Raw genomic sequence first — 26,283 nt, forward strand, 5'->3', positions numbered from 1 at the left:
AAGAATGAAGCCTGTTTAAAGCATGCTGCTAAAAAAAATAAATAAATAAATAAATAAAGCATGCTGCTAATAAATAAAATATGGTAGGTTCAATTTTTATTCCAAAAAATTAAGTATCAAAGAGGAAATTCACTTTACTGGTACTGATGACACTGCTACTGTGGCTGGTCGTTTAGAAATCCCCATCACTGCCATCTCTAGTTTAGACTACTGTTTTTCTCACCTGGAGGACTGCAACAGCTTCCCTGATCATCTCCTTGCCTCCAGTGTTGCTCCTCCAATCCATTCTCCACCCTGGAACCCCAGTGGCCTTTCTGTTGTGTCTAAAACCCTTTAGTGACTTTTTATTCCAGATAAAGTTGAAATGTTTTAGCATGATTCTGGTCCTTGATGACTATTAATCACACCCCTTTCTCATGTCCCCAACCCCCAATCCTATATTACAGCCACACTGATATTTTTCATTTATAAGAAGTGATCATATTCTTGCTTTTCTAGAGACATTTTTACATACTATTCTCCCTGCCTAGGACATTCATCCCACTTATCACTTGATTTGTGTGGTCCTTCCTTTCTCCTGTCTCAAGGATTACTTTCAGACCCCACAAGACCAAGTCAGGTTAGCTGACTCTGTGATTAACTTTCACTGCACTATCTCTGTCATAGCATTTATCACACTGTTTTAACATTTCCTGATTTATTTATGTTTTCCTCTAAATTCAAACCCTTAATTTTAGAGGAGGAATCATGTCTTAGTGACACTTGTATTCACTTTCTGGCACTTGATAGATTTTAAAAGGATATTTATTGAATGAATAAAAATATATAGTATATTTGCAAGACAGATGAAAATGAATGAACACCTTTGCTCAAAGTCATCACCACTTTAAAAAAATTCTTTCAAAATTTAGGCTACAGTGATATGAAGCAAGTGATGATATGAAGTGAGTGAGTAGAGCTGCTGTCAACCATGAAGACGAGTATGATCAGTAAATTGTATAGACAATCACAAGTAAGGGGGTCTATCTCTTTTCCATTTATCATTTTCTCATTATTTTACTTCTCAGTAGAAAGCATAATTAGTAGCATTTAAAAATTATCAAGGCAAGTCCATTTATTCCAAATCAGAAATATAAAATTTCTTCAAATTGCTCCTAGATTTCCACCATGTAAAATATTTTTCTTGAAGATGACAAAAAAGTTTGGTTTTAGAGTTAGGAAAAAAAAAGTATTTTCATTTGTTACACAATTGTTATTCTCTCCAAAAGAAAATGTGGAAAATGAGTGGGAAATTATGAGCTAATATTTGAAGATATTATCCTTTCTGAGATGGAAATGGAACTTGTGTTTATAAGCTAACTAGACTTACATGCTTGGACAGTTAGCTTCCCTGTTGATGAACTCATTGCTGAAAAACAAGATAGAACAAAGAATGATAATTTGATATTCTCCTAGTTGGTCTCAATGACCAGAAATTATCAGAGAATATTCATCATATATGGAGTACAGAAATTTGAGCGTATGGATGAGTCAGGAAAACAGCTGATATAACAGGATATATGTATGGTTTTGGTAGAGATTTATAGGAATCTCTAGGCTTTCCTGGTGGCTCGGATGGCAAAGAATTCTCCTGCACTGTGGGAGATCTGGGTTCAATCCCTGAGTTGGGAAGATCCCCTGGAGGAGGGCATGGCAACCCAGTCCAGTATTCTTGCCTGGAGAGTTCCCATGGACAGAGGAGCCTGGTGGGCTACAGTCCATGGGGTCGCAAAGAGTCGGACACGACTGAGTGACTAAGCACTGCACATATAGGCAATAAGCAGTGGATGATTAAGGCTCAAATATACATAATCAAAACCCACAAATCATTTGTAGTAATACAGAACAGTGGCTTTCCAATGGCTTAGGATAAATCTTTGGATTTTACTTAAGTATATAGAGAAAGTAGGGAAAGAGGGAACAACTGATGGAGTCTTTAGGTTCAAACTCAGCCTCAACTAGAACAAGTCTGCTTTTATCTTTTCTGTTTAAGATTTCACATAAGCCTTTCTTTGGTGCAAGGGTTTAAGGATGAAAAAAAAAAAAACTTTGAAAACTACCACAGAAAGTATATTTAAAATACTTCTAAAACACAGTTCTTAAATTATCAAAATGTTCCCCTCCCTGAGGAATAAACTACTATATATTGTTATCAAACACCTGCTGGATACTGGTAGAGGCTAATTATTGGACAGAATCTAAGATAAAATTCTGTCATTTCCAACAAAGTTGGTAACCTGATAAAGGAAATACAAACATTTAAAATTAAGTTGATGCGCTGATGTATGGAACAGTCTTATGGACTCTGTGGGTGAGGGAGAGGGTGGGAAGATTTGGGACAATGGCATTGAAACATGTAAAATATCATGTATGAAACGAGATGCCAGTCCAGGTTCAATGCACGATACTGGATGCTTGGGGCTAGTGCACTGGGACGACCCAGAGGGATGGTATGGGGAGGGAGGAGGGAGGAGGGTTCAGGATGGGGAGCACATGTATACCTGTGATGGATTCATTTTGATATTTGGCAAAACTAATACAATTATGTAAAGTTTAAAAATAAAATAAAATTAAAAAAATAAATAAAATTAAGTTGATGAATGGTTGTATGAAAAGTGGGATGGTTTTCAAAATAAAAGTGCTTAATAGGTAGAATGAGGATGGATGGTTTTACTTATTTCTACCAGTGGTACATGTCTCAGACTCACATTCTCTACATTTAACTTCCCATTATGCATAATAAGAATGTTTCTTTCCACTTACCTTCTATAAATTTCACTTGGGAAACTAATGATGATGAACTATACAAAGTGGGAGCTCTGGAGAATATCCAATAAACTCATAAAAGGCATGACTAAATCATTATATAGTGAAGAATCAGTTGCTCAGTACAGATCCTCAGTCTTTATTTATAGAAGAAACTCAGTTTTTGGTCAAATGTAGTTTTAAGGTAGTAAATTTCTTGTTTTATTTTTTTAAATTATAAGCATACTTTGGAGATTTTGTGGGTTCAGTTTGAGACCACTGCAATAAGGCAGGTCAAAATATTTTTTGTTTCTCAGTGCATTTAAAAGTTTATGTTTACACCATTCTGTAGTCCATTAAGTGTGCATTATGTCCTAAAAGGCAATATACATACCTTAATTAAAAAGTACTTTACTGCTAAAGCATGCTAACTATCATCTGACACAGAATTGCCACAAACCTTCAATTTGTAAAAACACAGCATCTGTGAAGTGCAATAAAGTGAAGTGAAATAAAATGAGGTATTTGAATATGCCCCATGTTAGTAATGCATTACAATGGTATAAATTTAGAATTCTTCAGTTAGAGCTTCTTCTGCTTAGTTTGAGCAAAATGCAACTCAGCCCTTTTCCAGGAATGAGACCAGGGTACATGTAATAGTTGGGAGTTTCATTGGATTTTCGAGGAAAGAATTTTATACAGAATGATTATACCTGGAAATAAACTGCCCATATACAAGTGACTGACTATTGCAAATTACCAATTTTGACAAAATGGTTTTACTTTCTATGTTTAGGAGTGAAAACAAACACTAACACCTTAGTTTTGAACATGACCCTCTAACACACTTCTGAGTTGACAGTAATGGTATTCAGGGCTGAACACACTACAAGTAAAATGGTGAGGACTGGGGCCCACATCAACAGCCCATGGGTGATGAGCAGCTCTTCCACATCCATGGCATTTGCAATTCAAAGGAGTCGATATTAGTTTTGTTCTGACATCACATCACAGGAAGGGCGCATACTGCACAGTTATTTGTCAAACCAAAACACAGATTCTTGCCAGATTATGGATAAATCTGGGGCTGCAATGTTATTTCTAGACTTTGTCTAGAATTTCTGCAATTTTCCATTCATTTGAAATCCCCCAAATTAAGTATTGCTGGAGAGCAGTTTTTTTGTCTACAAGGATTGCCTTAGGATTCTAATCAGTTTTCTACCAAGTGAGCCTTTCCTAAGTACTAGTAAATGCTGCTCTTTTCACATTTGGAAATTTGGAAACATTCGGGCTTCTAGGTTTTTCTACTACCAATTATTTGCATTAATGTTTTCAGGTTTCCAAAGCATATGCACAATTTTCTAGCTTTCTAATAGCCTATATGTTCAATATTATATTTTCTGTTTCCTTGTATATATTCTTTTTTTTTGTAACTTACTAACATTTCTTCTTTTTTTTTTTACTTTACAGTATTGTATTGGTTTTGCCATACATCAACGTGAATCTGCCACAGGTGTACATGTGTTCCCCTTCCTGAACCCCCCTCCCACCTCTTGATATTTCTGTGACTTCAGGAAGAACAAATATTATATTTGCAAGATTATAGATGAGAAAGTGGAGGACAAGGCATGGTAGCCCTTTGGTGGACTTTGTAAATACAAGTCCTTTCCAGAACTTGGGTAGTCCTGTAGTGACTCAGTAGAGTTAGAATCAGGTAACTCTCAAATCAGGTTCTTCATCAGCACATCCTGCCCTTTAATGTACTATAGACATTAAAACAGACTACAGGTCACAAGCTGACCTATAAGAAACAAAAAGCCCAGATACCTGATGACCACTTCATGCTTCATTTCTGGTTTCAGATAGCTCAGGCTTTTAAGTTCCTTCCAAATTAACTGGTTATTTAAAATTATGTAGAACACATCTTGTAACTTATCAGAACTTCCACTATTTCACAACCTCGATTCATTTGTTTCTCCACAAAGGAGAAAACAAAGAAGGTGGATTAAGCCCTTGAGAGGTTCTTCCCTTCTGGGTTGGGAGAGGTCCCCGGGTTCATTTCCTGACTAACTGACTCTGTCTCATCAGCAAATCCCTGCCCATCCCATTCCCACAGATTTTATTTCCTGGTCAGGTTTCCTCCTAAAGAGTCAGCCAGACCCTTGAAAGGGCAGGGCTTTCTGTTTCATGTCTGATATGAATCACACTTACTCTGATTCTCTTCTGTGACTCTTAAGTCTGGTGTCCACTGGAATGTGTAGGGGAAATCTGTACTTGTCTTTCAGGAATAGATACTTGTCGAAGCAGCTTAATGAACAGGGGTAAACAGGTTTTCAGGTTTCACTAGTGGCTTAGATGGTAAAGAACCCATCTGTGATACAGGAGACCTGGGTTCAATCCCTGGGTTGGGAAGATCCCCTGAAGAAGGAAACAGCAACCTACTCCAGTATACTTGCCTGGAGAATTCCATGGACAGAGGAGCATGGCAGACTATAGTCCACGGGGTCGCAAAGACTCGGACAGGACTGAGTGACTTTCACTTTCGCTTTCAAACAGGTTTCTGTCTGGCTGGACTCCTGAGAGTTTTTGGTATGCTAATATACGGGGTGAATTTCTAAGAGATCAATATTGTAGACTGCATTTCTAAAAAGTGTTTGACCAAAGAACACTTTTTTTTTTTCTGCATAAAGCTTCTCAAGAAATTAGCAATCTATCAATAGACTTGAATCTCTGCCCTTTTTAATTACTGGAGTCCTTAACTAAATCTTTGCCCTTTTTAGTTACCAGAGTCCTTTCACTATAGATAGAAGGTCTAAAGCCCCTCTCTCACATCTCTAAAGATGAATTTGCCTAATTCATAAGAATAAAGATGTTAAATGCTGCATGTAAAAGGCGTAGAGAAGGGCCTCGGTAAAAGTTACTTCTTTTAAAGAAGCAATGATGATAAAATGGTTCCTATGATTTCTAGTTTTGTGATTTTTTTTAATCATTACTTGTAAGATGGCTTTACTGGCTCCAAAGTTAGTTTACCATTTTCCCAAATGCCCACAGGAAAAAAGTTAACACAAACTTCACAATTTCACTATTCACAGAAACTATTCTTTTTTTTAAAGGGCAGCAACTGGGTTTATGTTTCTGAAACAGAAAAACAGCCATTGCTCAACACTTGGTGTTTTCAATTGCTAGTCATGGAGGCAGTGACTGGATCAGATGAACTCTGTTAGTGGTAAAGGTTTGCTTTTATTTCAGGATGAGTGCCAGTCAATTACTACAGGAAAAGCCACTTGACTAATTTCAGATATGCTTTTATCAGAGAACAATAAAACCTTTGAAAGTCACTTTTTTAACTTGAATTTTTTTTCATTTGAATTCTAGCTATTATTTGGAATGGAAATAATAGTAAATAAATTTATGATTAGACATAAAATGGACTTAATAGAGAACTTCACATCACGTAGAAAGGTACCTGCTAAGTCGCTTCAGTCGTGTCCGACTCTGTGTGACCCCATAGACGGTAGCCACCAGGCTCCCCCCTCCCTGGGATTCTCCAGGCAAGAACACTGGAGTGGGTTGCCATTTCCTTCTCCAATGCATGAAAGTGAGAAGTGAAAGTGAAGTCGCTCAGTCATGTCCAACTCTAGCGACCCCATGGATTATAGCCCACCAGGCCCCTCCATCCATGGAATTTTCCAGGCAAGAGTACTGGAGTGGGGTGCCATTGCCTTCTCCATGAAAGGTACCTACTTACCATTAACTTCAACTGATGAGGTGTTTATTGACAAGGCTCTGGTGTTCCTTATCTTCTCATCTAAGATGCTGCGGATTTTCCTATTTCTCACTGCACTTGACTCAGCAGAGGGGAACTGGAATACCATAATGACATCTACTGTCATCCCATCTTCCTCTGGACTGTGACACAGAATAGAAAGGTACTTGTTCAAAGAATACATCCAGTATTATCCTACACTCTTTTTTTTTTTTGTATTTTATTCCCTTGAATTATGCCTCAATTGAAAGTGTCAGCAGCTGATTATCTCACATTGCTACTCATTTATGTCACTCTGACTCAAGATTGTTTCATATATTCTCTCTTCATGTTCTCTTTTTGCTTTAAGTGAATTTTGCCATTAATTTGAAGGCTTGTTATAGCATTTGTATAAGACTCAGACACTAAAATGTTGTCAGCAAAATCATAAACCCTGAATATTGGAAAAAACTTCAGTGGTGTCTTTGATCTATCACTCATGTGATACCTTCGTTAGCTCTAAGCTTCCATGATAAGTGGTCATCTCATCCCAGCAAGTAATTAAAAGAATGAGAAATTTACTTCCATAAAGAGGCTATTTCTGTTTGGTCAGCTTTGATTTTAAGAGAGTTCTTCACTTGGAGTTGAACATATCTCCCTAAAGCTTCCATTCCGTAGGCTTATGTCTACCAGTTGGGACATACATACAACATCAGTCCTCTCTTCCATGTGTAATATTTGAAGACAGTGATATTCTTGGTCTCTGAGTATTCTCCAAATTAAGTATATCCAATTCCTTGAACTTTTTCCATATAAACACATTTAAGCCCCTTCACTTGAGGGGCTGAATTTTCATATATACTTAACATATGAAAATCAAACAGTTAAAGGTCTTTTAAAAAATGGAAACCTATATGTTGATCTGCCACATCTCTTATTTTTACACTTCAAAAGATCGAAGCTATAAAAGCATGAAAGCCCTATTTTCCTGAATCCCTTGACTTTAAAAAAAGAGGAAATGGTATTGATTTGAAGGGATTTTATATACTGTGGTTCATTTAGGCTCTGGAATGTGAAGATATAAATAATCAGAATTTTATGTCAAATTGGCAAATATTCCCTCTTCTTAAATCAGAGGGAAAACATGGTTTACTAGGTGGAATGCACCCACACAAAAACTTACAAAATGATAATGACTACACATTCAAAAGAGTGCATAAAGCTATGATAATTTTGCTAGGATGTTATGGCAAGTCAGAATTTGAAAATGGAGGGCATGAAATCTAGAAAGTTTCAGCAAAAACATGCTTTTCCTCTCCTAGATATCATAAAATGTATCAAATTTATATTGTAAAATCCTTCTGGAGGTCACTAGTTACTCGGTAAAGGTGTAAGAAACTTGGAGTCATTCTGCCAATAGGGCATTAGCCTATAGGTAATAAAACTGATCATTATTTCCTTCAAATATATCCATCTGGATATTCTCATTTTTTTAAAGAAGATGAGTCACACAGGCCCATATGTTTGTATGTTACATACATGTTCTGCTATGAACTTTCCAAATAAGACAACTGAAACCTCTGAGTAATTTCTCAGACTATATGAGTCTCTTCCTCCATCTCCACAAATGGAAATTTATTTCAACATTTATTTCAAATTTATTTCTTTGTGTTTGGGCATGCCTCCTGTCACTAGGGGTTCAATACAGGAAAGACTTGTGACCTCATTTTGTAGTCAACTTTGGCTCCTTAATATTTTTGAAATGACATATGTATTGAAAGAATACCATTTGGTGCATGCAGTGACATGCTGCTGGGTTTTCTCAAGGCCCTGGTTTCTGGTAGTCTCAGGCCTTACCATCACTTGATAGGATTTGAATCCTGTTCTGTCACTTGAGGAATTTTGAACATTTCACATAACTTCCCAAAGTCTCAGTTTTTGCATTTATAAAATGATGGTAAATGTTGTTGCAATCATATTAATAAGAAATCCTGGCCAAAAGCCAGTCTCATAGAGGCAACAGTGTATAAAGGTTCCTGTCTCTCGTGCTTTTCGTCATTCTAGACTGTGAAGTCACCTTTGCCCAAGCATACGTACGTCAGTTTCACTACTTGGTTCTTGATATAATGCTTGTTCAAGGCCGAATCTATAAATGTCTCATCCACCTGTTATGACAATAAAGAGAAACCATGTGTTAATAAGATATTTTATAATAAGAACATACCACTGATTAAATGTTAAAGCAAAATAAAAATGTTTAACATGAGTAATATCATTATTTAAACCACTGGTTCTCAAATCTAACAGTGCAACAGAATCATTTGCAGAAAAAAGAAAAAAGACTTAAAGATGCTGGTGCCTCTGCCAGAGTTTTTGGTTATAAATGACCCTGAGGAAACCTAGGCATTTGTAGTTGTAAAAATCTCCCAGATGACTCTAATATGTTGATGCAGGTGTTTGGGGTAGACATTATGTTCCTAAAATTCCATAGAAAGTGAAGCAGAAAGATGCAGAGCAGAGATGGGATATCGAGGGAGTCCTGGAGAGGTGGTGGAGAGAATCCTGGCTTAGTACTGGGTTTGAAGCCAACCTTTTCTGCTACTCGTGAACTGGGTGACTGTGGGAAAGTTACTGAGCCAATTTGAGCCTCAGTATCCTAACATCTAAAACAAAGATGTTAATATGCTAACTCATAGGATTGTAAAGATTAAACACATATAAAATGCTGGGTACATTTTGATAGTAGCCTGTCGGTGGATCAGGTTAACCCCCATCCTGGCATTGCAGGTCTCAGATTTCTTTGCAGGTCTTTGGATTGTGAGTACAGGGAAGAAGTATTAGAGATTTAGGAAAGGCAACGATCTTTTAATTGTTGTTGACTGTGAGCCCTAGAGTGGGCAAGGGGGGAAGAAAGAGTAAGGTGGTCTTGCAGGTTTAGGTCAAAGTTGTGATATTCAGTTTATGTCAACAGGGAAGTAGATCTTGAAGAAGGAAATGGCAACCCACTTCAGTATTCTTGTCTGGAAAATCCCATGGATGGAGGAGCCTGGTTGGCTACAGTCCATGGGGTCACAAAGAGCTGGACATGACTGTGCAACTTCACTTTCACGTTCATTTTCAGATATGCAGGTGACATCACTCTGATCGCAGAAAATGAAGAGGAACTAAAGAGTCTCTTGATGAGAGTGAAAGAGGAGAGTGAAAAAGGTCCCTTAAAACTCAACATTCAAAAACCTAAGATCATTGCATCCAGTTCCATCACTTTCATGGCAAATAGAAGGGAAAAAAGTGGAAGCAGTGATAGATTTTATTTTCTTGGGCTCCAAAATCACTGCAGACTGTGACTGCAGCCATGAAATTAAAAGATGTTTGCTCCTTGGAAGATAAGCCATGACAAACGCAGACAGCGTATTAAAAAGCAGCGACATCACTTTGCTGACAAAGGTCCGTACAGTGAAACCTATGGTTTTTCCAGTATTTGTGAACAGATGTGAAAGTTGGTTCATATGAAGGTTGAGCACCAAAGAATTGATGCTTTCAAATGGTGGTGCTGCAGGAGACTTTTGAGAGTCCCTTGGACTGCAGAGATCAAACCAGACAATCCTAAAGGAAATCAACATTGAATATTCATTGGAAGGACTAATGATGAAGCTGAAGTTCCAATACTTTGGCTACTTGATATGAAGTGCCGAGTCATTGGAAAAGACCCTGATGCTGGGCAAGATTGAAGGCAAACGAAAGAGACGGCAGAGGATGAAGTGATTAGATCTATCGCTGACTCAGTGGACATAAATTTCAGCAAACTCTAGGAGTTGGTGGAGGACAGAGGAGCCTGGTGTGCTACAGTCCATAGAGTTACAAACAATAGGGCACTACTTAGCAACTGAACAACAGCAACAAGGCACCATGATGCTGTGACTTATCACATGTAGATTTTGGCTTGCAGTATCCCCTAGTGACCAGTATCATCTGAATCCAGGTACTGATTTTCATATTTGATTGATGAGCCAAATGTGAAAAAACTACATCCTAAATCCTTAAGGAGGAGACAGGGAAAGTTTAACTCAATGAAAATAAAAAGAAGACTGTTTCAGAGATCAAGGAATAAGTTATGACTTTCTTAGCACTATCAGGCATTCATAAAAAGCTTAATTAGGAAACAAAATATACATGATCTCCCTTCAGTCAGTTCAGTTCAGTTCAGTCGCTCAGTCGTGTCTGACTCTTTGTGACCCCATGAGTTGCAGCACGTCAGGCCTCCTTGTCCATCACCAACTCCTGGAGTTCACTCAAACTCACATCCATCGAGTCGGTGATGCCATCCAGCCATTTCATCCTCTGTTGTCCCCTTCTCCCTGCCCCCAATCCCTCCCAGCATCAGAGTCTTTTCCAATGAGTCAACTCTTCGCATGAGGTGGCCAAAGTACTGGAGTTTCAGCTTTAGCATCATTCCTTCCAAAGAACTCCCAGGGCTGATCTCTTTTAGAATGGACTGTTTGGATCTCCTTGCAGTCCAAGGGATTCTCAAGAGTCTTCTCCAACACCACAGTTCAAAGGCATCAATTCTTCAGCGCTCAGCCTTCTTCACAGTCCAACTCTCGCATCCATACATGACCACTGGAAAAACCATAGCCTTGACTAGACGGACCTTTGTTGGCAAAGTAATGTCTCTGCTTTTGAATATGCTATCTAGGTTGGTCATAACTTTTCTTCCAAGGAGTAAGCGTCTTTTAATTTCATGGCTGCAGTCACCATCTGCAGTGATTTTGGAGCCCCCCAAAATAAAGTCTGACACTGTTTCCCCATCTATTTCCCATGAAGCGATGGGACCAGATGCCATGATCTTAGTTTTCTGAATGTTGAGCTTTAAGCCAACTCTTTACTCCTTATAATAACTATGAAATAAGAAATTTTTTGATTCTTATTTCATTTGAAGACAGAACTGACACCTGGAGACATTGTGTGAATTTCCCTAGCATCATGTGGATTAATAAACTGGGATTTAAATGTAGGTTTCTGTCTTTACATTCATCTCTTATCAATCACACAACCTCCTTGTTACATATAATGTACATTTTACTTGAATTTCTATCAAAGAACATATGACAATAAGTTATAGCATAAACAGTTGATTGACTTAAAGTGTAAAACTTGTAAAGATATATTTGGTAATATATTTTTTACACTTTCTATCCAAGGCAGTATTTAGAAAACAGAGAAATTGCTTGTATCCAGAATATACACTTATTTGACTTTAAATAAGAAAAGTTTAAATGGGCTGAAGAAATGTGGGGTTCATATGTTAGAAATGAACTTGTTTGGTAAGATATGTTTTCGTAAGAATGATATTATTTTAATCATTTCACTTGTGGTACTCAGAGCCAGTCCTGTTACTCAATATCTGGGGGAAATACGAAAGAAAAGAAAAGGCTAACCAAAAACAAAGGGGAGAAAATTGATCAATATTAAAAGGAATAAAAGTAAATTTCTTTAGGCATTTAAAGAAGTCTGGTTTGTAGTTATCCTCTGAAATTCTACCCACAGTAGATCCCTTGGCTGTTTGTGACTTGTCGGTAAAAGTATTGGATTAAGTTTTTGACTCCAGATGACATCATTCATCTGGCAAAGCGCCTGCTGAGAAGAACATCCATCCCCAGCATCCATTCCATCTTTGAATAGTTCAGGTGTCTGGGAAGGTAAGCAATAAAAGAATAACACAGGAAGAATCTAGGTAGAAGTAACTTTTGTAATCACAGAAATATAGAAGTTTCTTCTCTATAGTTCAAATTCCAGGACCTGTCCCTGTAAAGTCTCATTGGTTGGGTCTGGGGTGAAGCCCAGAATTTTATGTGATCCATATAGCCTGGTCTGGTGCGAAGCCCACAATCTTAAGGTGATCCTTGTAGCCAGGAAAACAGTTTGAGAAATACTGGGGCACAGAGACTGGCTAAGAAGTTCCTACGCCAAAGGAATTTAAAACAGGGGAAATCAGAGAAAACATGAATGTAAACTTTATTGCTGAATAGAGTTTATATATGAATCTGCTTTCTAGAGATCCCCTAAAAATGTTTCCCTGGCAGATTAAGGCCTCTTTCATCAAATAATCTGCCAATACTTTGGCATTCTAATTCTGAATTCTCAGAAGTTTCAAAGGACACTTTTTTTTAAAGCTGTGTGCCAACTTGTTATAAATTTATTATTTGCATAATTTAATAGATTTAGTGATTTATAAATCTATCTTTCTCCCTTTTGGGGGCATTTGCAGTTTTGTGATTGGAGTTAAGTCTCCTAACATTGAACAAAAGACCCTCTTTCAGGGTAGTACCTGTTTATGTATGCTGATTTTGAAATACTGGAAGTTGAACTGAGATTAAGTTATAAGAGGGCAATTGAAGTTTAGTTGTGTGTTTAATGAAAGAGTTAGGGAGAGGCTTTCAACTCAAACAAATAGACACACCCAGCCATTGAGCTCTCATTCCCAAACTAACTCTGTTCACACATGTAGCCTGTCTTTCATTTTAGATGCTTTCACCATCTGCCATTGATCCCCACTGCCACCCATCAGCACCACCATTATCTTTCATGCTTGGGAGCACTGTTCTTAGGCATGGCTCTTGCTTCACTGTATGCTTGCCTTTCTCAGATTATTCCTTTGGTCTGTGGCTCTCTCTCTCATCCTGCTAGCTCTGCTTTTCTGAATCTCCTTCAAGGTCTATTTCAGATAAGACCTGCTTTGGGTTAATTCCTTAAACCTCAAAGTAATCTTTCCTTTTTCTCTCTTAATTGTTCTTATCCCTCTTATATCTTTTAATATAGTTGCTTACGCAAATACATTATCTCCTCTGAAGGTGAAAATCACTCAGTCGTGTCCAACTCTTTCAACCTCATGGACTGTACAGTGCACGGAATTCTCCAGGCCAGAATACTGGAGTGGGTAGGCTTTCCCTTATCCAGGAGATTTTCCCAACCCAGGGATCAAACCCAGGTCTCCTGCTTGCAGGCAAATTTTTTACTAGCTGAGCCACAAGGGAAGACCTCTACTAAACTGCAAGCTCCTTATGGATAGGGACAATCAGTCTTTTCATACTCTACAATACGTAGGAATGTAGCATGGTTTTTTGAATGAATTAATAAAAGAAAGTGAAAATTTATTAGAAAGCCTTGCATTTACCTTGCATTTGGATCAAACCTGGTGGCTCAGTGGTAAGAATCTGCCTGCAAAGCAGGTGAATCTGTAGATTCAATTGCGGATTCAGTCCCTAGGTTGGAAAGATGCCCTGGAGAAGGAAATGGCAACCCACTCCAGTATTCTTGCCTGGAAAATTCCATGGGCAAAGGAGCCTGGTGGGCTACAGTCCATGGGGTCACAAAAGAGTCAGAGACGACCTAGCAACTAAACAACAATATTGCTTGCATTTATTTACCAAGAAGTTTTTATTAGCATTTTTAATGAGATTTAGCCAGATTGAGATCAATACTTCTAGAGAAAAAATAAAACTGCCCATGAATATTTGAGAGGAATTTTTTCTCCTAGTTGACTTTTTCAGTAATTTGATTCCTGACGTGTACAAGCAATGTGTAATAATTACCCCTCTCCAAAGGCAGTCTATATTCTTTGCCCTTTAAAAATAAGGATGATAATCTTGATAGTCCTTATTGAAATCCTTTAAGGTTGCTAAACTATCTATATAAAATCCAGACTTTTTCAAAATCCAAGATTTAAGAACTGTGAATGATTATCTTAAGCCTATATGCAACATGGCCAACTTGAGCACAGGTGGTGCTCACAGGATTTTAGAGACTTATTGGTCTCCTTGTCTCTTTAGCCCTCAAGGAACTAGAAAAAGAACAAACTAATCTCAAGGATAGCAGAAGGAAAGAAGTATCAAAAATCAGAACAGAAATAAATAAAATAAAGATCATAAAAACAATAGAAAAGATCAGCAGAACTAAGCTGTGTTTTTGAAAGGATAAAAAAATTGAAAAGCTAATGAAAGAGTAGATGTTATAACACAGAAATACAAAGGATCATAAAGACTACTATGAACAGTTCAGTTCAGTTCAGCCATTCAGTTGTGTCCGACTCTTTGTGACTCCATAGACTGCAGCACACCAGCCTTCCTTGTCCATCACCAACTCCTGGAGCTTATTCAAACTGATGTCTAGTGAGCCGGTGATGCCATCCAACCATCTTATCCACTGTCATCCCCTTCTCCTCCCACCTTCAATCTTTCCCAGCATCAGGGTCTTTTCCAGTGAGTCAGTTCTTTGCATCAGGTGGCCAAAGTATTGGAGTTTCATCTTCAGCATCAGTCCTTCCAATGAATATTCAGGACTGATTTCCTTTAGGATGGACTGGTTGGATCTCCTTGCAGTCCAAGGGACTCTCAAGAGTCTTCTCCAACACCATAGTTCAAAAGCATCAATTCTTCAGTGCTCAGCTTTCTTTATAGTCCATTTCTCACATCCATACATGACTACTAAAGCCATAGCTTTGACTAGATGGACCTTTGTTGGCAAAGTAATGTCTCTGCTTTGTAATATGCTATCTAGGTTGGTCATAGCTTTTCTTCCGAGGGGCAAGCGTCTTTTAATTTCATGGCTGAAGTCACCATCTGCAGTGATTTTGGAGCCCCCCAAAATAAAGTCTGTCACTGTTTCCATTTTTACCCCATCTATTTGCCATGAAGTGATTTGACCGGATGCCATGATCTTCATTTTCTGAATGTTGAGCTTTAAGCCAACTTTTCACTCTCCTCTGTTACTTTCATCAAGAGGCTATTTAGTTCTTCTTCACTTTCTGCCATAACGGTGGTGTCATCTGCATAACTGAGGTTATTGATATTTCTCCCAGTAATCTTGATTCCAGCTTGTGCTTCATCCAGCCTGGCATTTCGTATGATGTACTCTGTATCAAGTTAAATAAGCAGGGTGACAATATACAGCCTTGACGTACTCCTTTTCCTATTTGGAACCAGTCTGTTGGTCCACATCCAGTTCTAACTGTTGCTTCTTGACCTGCATACAGATTTCTCAGGAGGCAGGTCAAGTGGTCTGGTATTCCCATCTCTTTAAGAATTTTCCACTGTGAACAGTTATACACCAGCAAATTGGATAATCTAGAAGAAATGGATACATTTCTCGAAAAATACAGTGAAGACTGAATCATGAAGAAATAAAAAATCTGAGACCAATGATGAATAAGGAGATAAAGCAGTAATAAAAAAGGAAAAGCCTTTTTCAAAAGGAAAAGTCCAGGACCTGATGGTTTCACTGGTGAATTTTACCAATCATTTAAATAAGAATTGATGACATTCCTTCTCAAACTCTTCCAAAAAATCAGAGAAGAAGGAACACTCCCAAACTCAAATTGAGTGGCCAGCCTTTACCTTGGTATCAAAGCCAGTAAGGATACTATGAGAAAAGAAAACTACAAATATTCCTGGTGCAAAAATTCTCAATGATGTATTAAACAAAATTCAACAGCATATTGGCAGGATAATACACCATAATTAAGTGAGACTTATCTCTGAGAAAAATTGATTAAACAGTCAATCCTAAGGGAAAGCAACCCTGAATACTGATTGGAAGGACTGATGGTGAAGCTGAAGCTCTAGTACTTTGGCCACCTGATGCGAGCAACCGATTCATTGGAAAAGACCCTAATGCTAGGAAAGATTGAGAGCAAAAGGAGAAGAGGGTGGCAGAGGATGAGATGGTTGCATAGCATCATCTAGTCAATGGACATGAACTTGGATGAATTCTAGGAAATGGTGAGAGACAGGAAAGCCTGGCATACTGTAGTCCATGGGGTCACAAAGGGTTGGACATGATTTAGTGACTTAACAACAACAATCTTTGGGATGCAAGGTTGGTTCAACATATGCAAAAAACAATAAATGTGACATAACACATCAATAGGATGAAAGGTGAAAATCATATGATCATCTCAGTAGATGCAGAAAAAGCATTTGAAAAAATACAAGGTTCTTTTAAGATAAAAACACTAAACAAACCACATGTAGAAGGAACATAACACAATAAAGGCCATATGTGACAAAGGCACAGCTTACACCAAACTCAACCATAAAAGACTGAAAACTTTCCCTCTATGATCAGGAGCTAGACAAGAATGGTGCCCATTCTCACTACTCCTATTCACTGTGGTACTAGGAGTTCTAGCCAGAGGAAACAGGCAAGAAAAATAACAAAAGCATAAAAACCAGAAAAGAAGAAGTAGAATTGCCTTATTTGCAGATAATATAATTTTACATAGAAAATCTTAAAGATGCCACTGAGAAGCTGTTGGAACTGCTCAGTGAATTCCACAAAGTTGCATATATATCAATGGAGAAATAAAACATATAGAATTCACATATAGAAATCAGTTTTGTTTCTATACACTAACAACAAAATATCTGTAGAATAAATAAAGCAGTCTCATTCATAATAGCATCAAAAACAATAAAATACCTTGGGATAAATTTAACCGAGGAGGTGAAAGATCTTAACACTAAAACTGCAAGACTTTGGTGAAAGGAACCCCTACATACTCTTTTTGGGAATGTAAATTGATATAGCCACTCTGGAAAAAAGCATGGACATTCCTCAAAAAATTAAAAATAAACTACCATATGAGCCAGCAATCCTCAGTTCAGTTCAGTTCAGTCACTCAGTCGTGTCTGACTCTGCAACCCCATGGACCACAGCATGCCAGGCCTCCCTGTCCATCAGCAACTCCTGGAGTTTACCCAAACTCATGTCCACTGAGTTGCTGATGCCATCCAACCATCTCATCCTCTGTTGTCCCCTTCTCCTCCTGCCTTCAATCTTTCCTAGCATCAGGGTCTTTTCCAATGAGTCACCTCTTCACATCAGGTGGCCAAAGTATTGGAGTTTCAGCTTTAACATCAATCCTTCCAATGAACACTCAGGACTGATCTCCTTTAGGATGGACTGGTTGGATCAACTTCTGGATATACATTCAAAGGAAATTAAAACAGGATCTCAAAGAGATATTTGCACTCCCATGTTTCTCACAGCATTATTTACAATAGCTAAGATATGGAAACAGCCTAACTGTTCATGAAAAAATAAATGGTTAAAGATATAGTTGACCCTTGAAAAATGTTGGGGCTAGGGGTGCTGAACCTCTGTGCAATTGAAAGTCCCCATAAAACAAATAGTTCGCCCTACATATCCACAGTTCTCATATAAATGTTTTCTTTCTAATCATGGCTCTGCATCAATGGATTCCACCAATTATGGTTGAATCATGTAATCCTACTGAATTTACTAATGAAAAAAAATCTGCATATAAGTGGGCCCTTGCAAATCAGTCCTGCATTGTTCAAAGGTTAGCTGTACACTCTATAGCCATGAGAAAGAATGAAATTCTGCCATTTATGACAACATGGATGGATTTTAAGGGCATTATGCTATGTGAAATAAGTCAAACAAAGACAAATACTTTACTATGTTACTTACATCTGGAATCTAAAAAGTTGAACTCAAAGAAACAGGTAGCAGAACGGTAGTTACCGAGGCTAGAGGATGGGGAAAATATGGAAATATTGAAAACTTCTGGTTATAAAATGAATGCTCTGGGATCTCATGTACACTGTAGTGATTATACTTAACAACATTGTGTTATATATCCTAAAGCTGCTAAGAGAGTAGATCTTAAATGTTCTCACCCAAAAAAGGAAATAATTATGTGATATGATGGAGATGTTACAGTGGTAATCATTTTGCAATGTAAGTGTATCATATCATCAAATTTCACAACTTAAACTTACACAATGTTATATGTAAATTATATCTTAATTGAAAAAATTCATAGAAGAAAATGAAGAAACTAAAGATGAAGACATCTTTATATAATTAGTAATGTCATCCCAATGTGTTGGCTGAGTAAAAGTGATCTAATACAACACGTAGATTTATAATATATATGGATTTAAAAATTAAATGGGAGAAGAACTGATGTAGAATTGAACTTTCTATTATAGTTGAGTCCCTTCCTGACAAGTAGAAAAATTTATTGGACAGAGCACATGTTAGAGTTAACCTATATGCTCCAAATCTCACCTACATGATTTACAAACTGTGGACTTTAGCTTCAGGAGCTTAATTCTCTTATCATAAAGTGTGAATAACAATGCCTCCTTTGCAATGTTTTATTGAAGATCAGACATGAAATATACAATTACCTTTTTTCTTTCAGAATTCAAATTAAACACACTGAAGGCAGAGGTTGTGATACACTTTTCCTCTATTAGTCATTCCTAATCTTCAATTACAAAATGAATGTGAGTTTGAGCTCCCAAGTAAGAATTCAGTTACATTCTTCATCCAATTTTTCTGAACCTCTGAACACGAAGCTTTTGTTGTTGTTCTTGTTCTTGTTTTTAAATACTCGCTGCTTATTTTCTTCTCTAGACTTTCAAGTTCAATCACTCCTTTCAGAAGAGGACCATAGCCCTACACCAGGGATTGGGCCTCTTACTCCTATTACCTTAAGCAGCTCCAAACTTTAGATAGTCTAATACCTTTGCTAAATTTTTTACTTTGACCCAGTTGCCTTTTCTCAAGAGGAGAGCATCCTGCTTCAGTGAGCCAAGTCTCTCACTGGTTCTTCAAATCCTTTATAGAGTGTTCCTAAACTATATTATCTCCTTACATCACTTTCTGTTTCCAAGTTCTTTGTCTCTGCAACTCTAGACACATAATCTCAAGGATAGTTTGAGAATCATTTTAGGTCCTGTTTCTGGTGTTCCTGGGAACAAAGAAGATAAAATTTAGAACTACTTTGGATACAGGAGTCATTTGTCTTTTTTTGGAGACAACCCTAAGAAAGTTTCTAACCAGTACCGTTGTCAATTCAGATGGTGGTCACATAGTTAGGACAAAAATATGCATATAGCTCATAGTTGGTCCTCTGTATCCCTGGTTCTGCATCTGTGAATTCAACCAAGGACTAATCATGCAGCACTATAGCATGTATTTATTTTAAAAATCTGCATATAAGTGGGCCTGTGCAGTTCAAACCCATGTTGTTCAAGGGTCAACGGTAATTGAAAGAGAAAAATATAACACAGATAATTACTTGATTTCTGGTGTTTTGTGGGATGGTAGATACGAAATAAAAGTATGCAGATGATTCTTACAGATGACAAAAATTTATTAAGAAAGTGTAATATCAAATCCTAACTACATTGCTTACTAGCTGAATGATCTTGGGTAAATTAACTTTGATACCTTGATTTCCTCATCTATAAAACTGTGATAATAATTGTACTTACTTAATAAGTTTGTTTTTGAGGATTAACTAAAATAATACAGATACAGTGGTTAAGGTGCTAAGCTAATTGAGAGCTTGGCATTCAATACATGTTAACTAATATTATTGTTAGAATGTTACAAGTTTTTGATTTTCACATTTGTAATGATGCTATACTTTAAAAATATTTATGAAATATATTTCTTCAAAGGAAGTGCTCCCTTAATCAGTGATCCTACTCAAATTTATAATAATAATGAAAAAGACCTACTTATTTGGGAATATCATAGTGTCTGGTTACTGGAGTCTTATCTGAAGAATAATATGAAAGATGAGATATGTCCTTGCTGCTATCTAGTAACTGGAATGGATTTTAGTAGAATCTGAGCATGAACTCATTTCAGTTTTGCATCTCCATTTCCATTCAAATCAGTAAATCCCCAAATATGAGGAAGAACAAGATCTACAACCTGTCTTTCTTGGCTGTCTAATTAGCACTCACATAGATCAGAAAGAAAAATCTGGTTTATTCATTGGGAGTTAGCAACAATACACAGGGGTGGCTCTGGATGGGGCCTGAACACTTCCTGGAATTCTCCTAAAGGTAAATTCATGGGGAGTGGAAAGAAAGGGACACCATCTAACTTAAACAGGGCTAAAATAATACACAGCCTTTCTTAACCATGTGAACCCTAATTGATCCTCTTCTTTGAAGTTCTTCTGCACTTATTGTCCTCAATGTACAATTTAGTCCTTAATTATATCATGTCATGCTGTTCAGTTTAATGTGTGTTACTGTCATCACTCCAAAGAGATGGAAAGGAGTTTGAAGAGGTGGATTGTGTTTCCTTTACTGTAAGACTCAGGAGCTAAGAATTGTCATGAGCTGAATAATCATATATTTCATAGATTGTTTAGTTAGTTACATTGGAAAAACTAGCTCACTACCTGGGTTCCTATCTAACATCACATTCAAAGGTAGACTTAAGATGCATTTAAAAACCTTCTGTTAAAGGTAAAAGTATAATTTTAATAGAATGAAAATATGGTAAAATAATTTTATGACTTAAAAAGAGGAAATAAATTCTTTTAAAAACTTATGGGCAGACAAAACTGGTAAATATGATTACTTTAAAATTATGGACTTCTGTTTTCTGAAGGACAGTATGGCTCAAATTAATAAAAAATGGAATGGATAAGTGCAATGTCTACTACAAAAAACTGTTCCCATGTACAAAACATAAAATCTTGCAAAGCAAGATTTTAATAATCTAATAAAATAGCTATAATAGAAAAATAGGCAAACAATAAGAACAGTTTTAAAAATGTATTTATTTTTAATTGGAGGACACTTGCTTTACAATGTTTTCTTGGTTTCTGCCATACATCAACATGAATCAGCCATAGGTATACATATGTCCTCTCCCTCTTGAACCTCCCTCCCATCTCCCACCATAACCCACCCCTCTATGTTGTCACAGAGAACCAGGCTTAGCTCCCTGCTCATTAGCAACTTTCCATTAGCTATCTATTTTCCACATGGTAATGTATGTATTTCAATGCTACTCTCTCAATTTATCCCACCTTCTCCTTCCCCTGCTGTGTCCATAAGTCTATTCTTTATATATGAGTCTCTATTCCTGCCCTGTGAATAGGTTTATCCATGCCATTTTCTAGATGCCAAATATATGTATTAATATATGATATTTGTCTGTCTCTTTCTGAGTAACTTCACTCTGTATAACTAGCTCTAGGTTCATCCACCTTACTAGAACTGACTCAAATTCGAAGAACTGGCAGTTTTTAGAAACAGAAGTCTGAAAAGCTGACAAGTATATGGCAGTGATGCACAATTGAAATATGCAATAGAAAAATGCAAATTAAACTATGAATAAGATACACTTTTAATGCCTATTACACTGGTAGTAATTAGAAAGCCAAATGTTACCAAGTGTTGACCAAGATAAGGGGACATAGGAATCCTCATGCACTACAGATGGGAGTGCACACTAATTCAGCCATTTTAAAGAGCAATCCAGCATCAATTAGTTGGATTAAGTGTATGCACACCCAATGAGCCAGTAATTCTGCTTCCAGAAGAACTGGAATGGATCCATAAAGGGATAAGTAGGAGCATGTTTAGTACAGTCTTTCTTGAGATGATAGACAAGAGATCAGTATTGCAGATATACACTTGTTTAGTTTCTAAGTCATGTCTGACTTTTTGCAACCCCATGGACTGTAGCCCACCAGACTTCAATCTCCATGGAATTTTTTCCCAGTCAAGAGTACTGGAGTAGGTTGCCATTTCCTTCTTCAGAAGATCTTCCTGACTCAAAGATCGAACCCACATTTCCTCCATTGTGGATTTTAGTGACTGTAATTATAGAGTTCGGATTCCAAAGAAAACAAGGTTTTATTGGTGTTGTTGTTTAGTCACTAGGTCATGTCTGATTCTTTGCAATCCCATTGACTGTAGCCCTCCAGGCTCCTCTGTCCATGGGGATTTACCAGACGAAATACTGGAGTGGATTACCATTTTCTTCTCCAAGATATACACTATAACTCATTATCTAGGAGTTAATAGAAATGATTTAAATGTACATTTATCAATATGGATAGAGTTAAAAAAAACAGATCTGGGTAAAAAATTATTAAATAAAAATAGATGCAATGGTCAAATATTTGCTTCCTGCCCAATTCATAGAAGCCCCCTTGTGGCTCAGATGGTAAAGAGTTCTGCTTACAATGCAGGAGACCTGGGTTCAATCCCTAGGTTGGCAAGATCCCCTGGAGAAGGAAATGGCAACCCACTTCAGTAATCTTGCCTGGAAAATCCCATGGATGGAGGAACCTGGCAGGTATAGTCCATGGGGTTGCAAAGAGTCAGACATGACTGAGCGACTTCACTTTCACTTTTCAATTCATATGTTGAAGTTCTAACCCGCAACGTGAATGTCTTAGAAGGTGGGGCCAGTAAGTGAGATTGGAGAAAAGATGGCAGAATAGAATGATGTGAGTTCACCTTCTCTCACAAAAACACCAAAATCACAACTAACTGCTGAATAGACATCCACAAAAAGAGTAGAATCTATCAGAAAAAATATTCTACCTGCAAAGACAAAGAAAGCATATCATGAGATGCTAGAAGGAGCACAATTACTAATAATCAAACCCAATACTGGCTCGGTGGGCCTCTCACAAACTGAAAAATAAATACATTGCAGAAGTTCTCCAATAGGAGTGAAAGTTTTGAGTCCCACATTAGGCTCTGGGGTTCTGGCCTTGAGAGGGGGAGGCCACAGAGCATTTGTCTTTGAAGGTCAGCAGGGCTTGAGTGCAGGGTCTCCGCAGGACTTGAGGAAATACAGACTCTACTCTGGGACAGTTCACACAAATTTTCATATGCACTGGGACCCAGAGCAAAGCAGTGACTCCATAGGAGCCCATAGATCTACCTGCAAGTCTTACAGAGTCTCTTGGGGAGCCAAGGATCAGGTGTGGCCCACTGGCAGGGCAAGGACTTTGATGATGGAGGCCCTAAGGAATATTCCTTGGTGTGTGCTCCAGGGGTGGCCATTTCTGTATGGAGACCTGGCCCCACCCAACAGCCTGTAGACTCCAGTGCTGGAATACTTCAGACCAAACAACCAACAGGGTGGGATCACAGCCCCATCCATCAATAGATGGGCTTCCTAAAGCTTTCCAGAGCCCACAGCCACATCTAAAGATTGACAGTAACACAATAATGATGGGGGACTTTTATACCCCACTTACATCAGTGGACAGAGCATCCAGGCTGAAAATCAATAAGGAAGCACAGGTCTTAAATGATGCATTAGGACAAATGGACTTAAATGATGTTTATAGAGCATTCTGTCTGAAAACAGCAGAATACACATGCTTCTCAGGTGCACATGGACCATTTTCCAGGATAAATCACATGCTGGGTCACAAGGCAAGCTTTGGTAAATTTAAGAAGATTGAAATCACATCAAGTATCATTTCCAACCACAACAGTATGAGATTAGAAATAGATCATGGCAACCCACTCCAGTATTCTTGCCTGGAGAATCCCATGGACAGAGGAGTCTGGTGGGCTGTGGTTCATAGTGTTGCAAAGAGTCAGACATGACTGAAGTGACTTAGCATACACATAAGAAAAAAAACTAAATATTACAAACACATGGAGGCTAAACAATATGTTCCTAAACATATTGGGGAAGTTCAATACAATATTACCTCAGGAAATAAGAATCTCAAACAACCTAACTCTACACCAAGGCAACTGGAGAAAGAAGAATAAGCAAAACCCAAAGTCAGTAGAAGGAAAGAAATCATAAAAATCAGAGTAGAAATAAATAGAGAAGAAGAAAACAGAAAAGATCAATGAAACTAAAAGCTTGCCCTTTGAAAAGACAGAAGTAACTGATTAACCTTTAGCCAGACTTTTCAAGACAAAAAAGGAGAGGGTTTAAATCAATAAAACTAGAAATATAAAAGAAGTTACACAGACACAGAAATACAAAGGATCATAAAGAGACTACTACAAGCAACTATATGCCAATAAAATGGACAACCTAGAAGAAATGGACAAATACTGAGAAAGGTACAGCTTTATAAGACTAAACCAGAAAGAAAAAGAAAATATGAACAGACTAATCACAAGTACTGAAATTGAAACTATGATTAAAAAACTCCCAACAAACAAAGTCCAGGACCAGATGACTTCATTGTTGAATTTTATCAAATGTTTAGAGAAGATTTAACACTTATTCTTCTGAAACTATTCCAAAATTTGCAGAAGAATGAATACTCCCAAACTCATTCTTTGAGACTAGCATCATCCTGATACCAGAACCAAAGATAAATTAAAAAAAAAAATTACAGACTATCATCACTGATTAATATAGATACAGAAATCCTCAACAAAATGCTAGCAAATTGAATCTAAGAATATATTAAAAGGATCATACACCATTATTTCATGCAGCCATGAAATTAAAAGATGTTTGTTCCTTGGAAGAAAAGCTATGACCAACCTAGATAGCATATTAAAAAAAAAAAACAAAAAACAAAAAACCTCTCCAGATAGTGGGCATAGAGGAAACTTAACATAATAAAGACCATGTACAGGAGGTGGCTTTCTCTCTGGTGATTCAGATAGTAAAGAGTCAGCCTGAAATGCAGAAAACCAGGATTCGATCCCTGGGTCAGAAAGATCCCCTGGAGAAGGGAATGGCAACCCACTCTAGCATTCTTGTCTGGAGAATGCCATGAACAGAGGAGCCTGGTAGGCTACAATTCATGGGGTCACATAGAGTTGGACATGACTGAGCAACTAACACTTTCATAGGACGTGGGGCCTTTAGGAGGTGATTAGGTCATGAGTTGGATTAGTGCCTTTTAGAAGATATCCCAGAGACCTCTAGCCTCCCTGCTCTCCACCATGTAAGGATATACCAAGAAGTCTGAAGTCTGCAATCTGCAAGATAGTCCTTTCCAGTACCTGAGCATGTTAGTGTCCGGACTTCAGTCTTCTCACAGCCTCCATTACTGTGAGAAATAAATTTCTGTTGTTTGTAAGCCACTCAAACTATGGTGCTTTTTAATAGCAGTCCAAACTGACTAAAACAAGGAATTTATAACACAAAGAATAAAGTAAGAACATGAGCTATACACAAAACAAAAACTGTACTTTTGTAAGAACTATTACAAACAAAAGAATATATGTGAAATATATTATGGTTGCCTGCAAGGGGAGGTGAATGAGAATAAAGGAGAATAAATAAATAGTAGCAACTGGAGAAGGAGGGCTTCCTAATACAGGAGACGCAGGAGACGTGAGTTCAACCTTGAGGTCGGGAAGATCACCTGGGAAGGAAATGCTTGCCTGGAAAATCCCATGGACAGAGGAACCTGGAGGGCCACAGTCCATGGGGCTGCAGAGTCAGACTTGACTGAACACACACGCAAACTCAAAAAAAAAAAACCCAACAACTAGATAAGGGACTTGCATGCTCTCATGATGGTAATGTGTTATCACCTAACATTTGTATCTGAAGTTCTTTCACATCTACAAATGTATGCTTTACTGAAGCTTCAAAGTCCACTTTCTAACACTTATAGATGAACCTCTATAAGTGCATTTCTTTCACTTTCTTTGAAAAGATCTACAGCATTCCTCTCCATTTACTTCAGTAGAAACAATGTCAGCCTAAAGCAACACCAACAATGTTGGCTGTAAAACATAAATTTAAAATTTTCCTGATAAATTATAAATATTTCTCAATGTTCAAAGAAATTATGTGTGTTTTTAACTAAGATTAATTAATTATTAGTACTTTCACATTGAGGAGGTTTTGTGGAGTCACTCAGGGTCAGAAGAAGAAAAGGGGTACTGGGGTAATATAACCAAGTTTTTTCTGGCATTCCTCAAGAAATGATTGCTAAAGCTAATTTTTAAGGTACT

At 37.5% G+C, this 26,283-nt stretch overlaps 1 protein-coding gene across 3 annotated transcripts in view; it reads right to left on the bottom strand.

Moving 5' to 3' along the window:
- The window catches only part of TMPRSS11A (transmembrane serine protease 11A), a 67,101-nt gene that overhangs the window by 24,787 nt on the left and 16,031 nt on the right, over window positions 1–26,283 (bottom strand). For 2 of the 3 annotated variants that reach the window (XM_070791541.1, XM_070791539.1), the window contains exons 4-6: window positions 8,627–8,694; window positions 6,533–6,693; window positions 1,370–1,408 (exon numbers count right to left, since the gene is read on the bottom strand). In XM_070791541.1, coding sequence (XP_070647642.1) covers window positions 1,370–1,408; window positions 6,533–6,693; window positions 8,627–8,694 — 268 coding nt within the window. The remainder of the gene's footprint in view (window positions 1–1,369; window positions 1,409–6,532; window positions 6,694–8,626; window positions 8,695–26,283) is intronic. The other variant, XM_070791540.1, reaches the window with a different exon arrangement.

Source organism: Bos indicus, chromosome 6, assembly GCF_029378745.1.
Source record: "Bos indicus isolate NIAB-ARS_2022 breed Sahiwal x Tharparkar chromosome 6, NIAB-ARS_B.indTharparkar_mat_pri_1.0, whole genome shotgun sequence".
In the NCBI taxonomy this organism is placed as follows: domain Eukaryota; kingdom Metazoa; phylum Chordata; class Mammalia; order Artiodactyla; family Bovidae; genus Bos; species Bos indicus.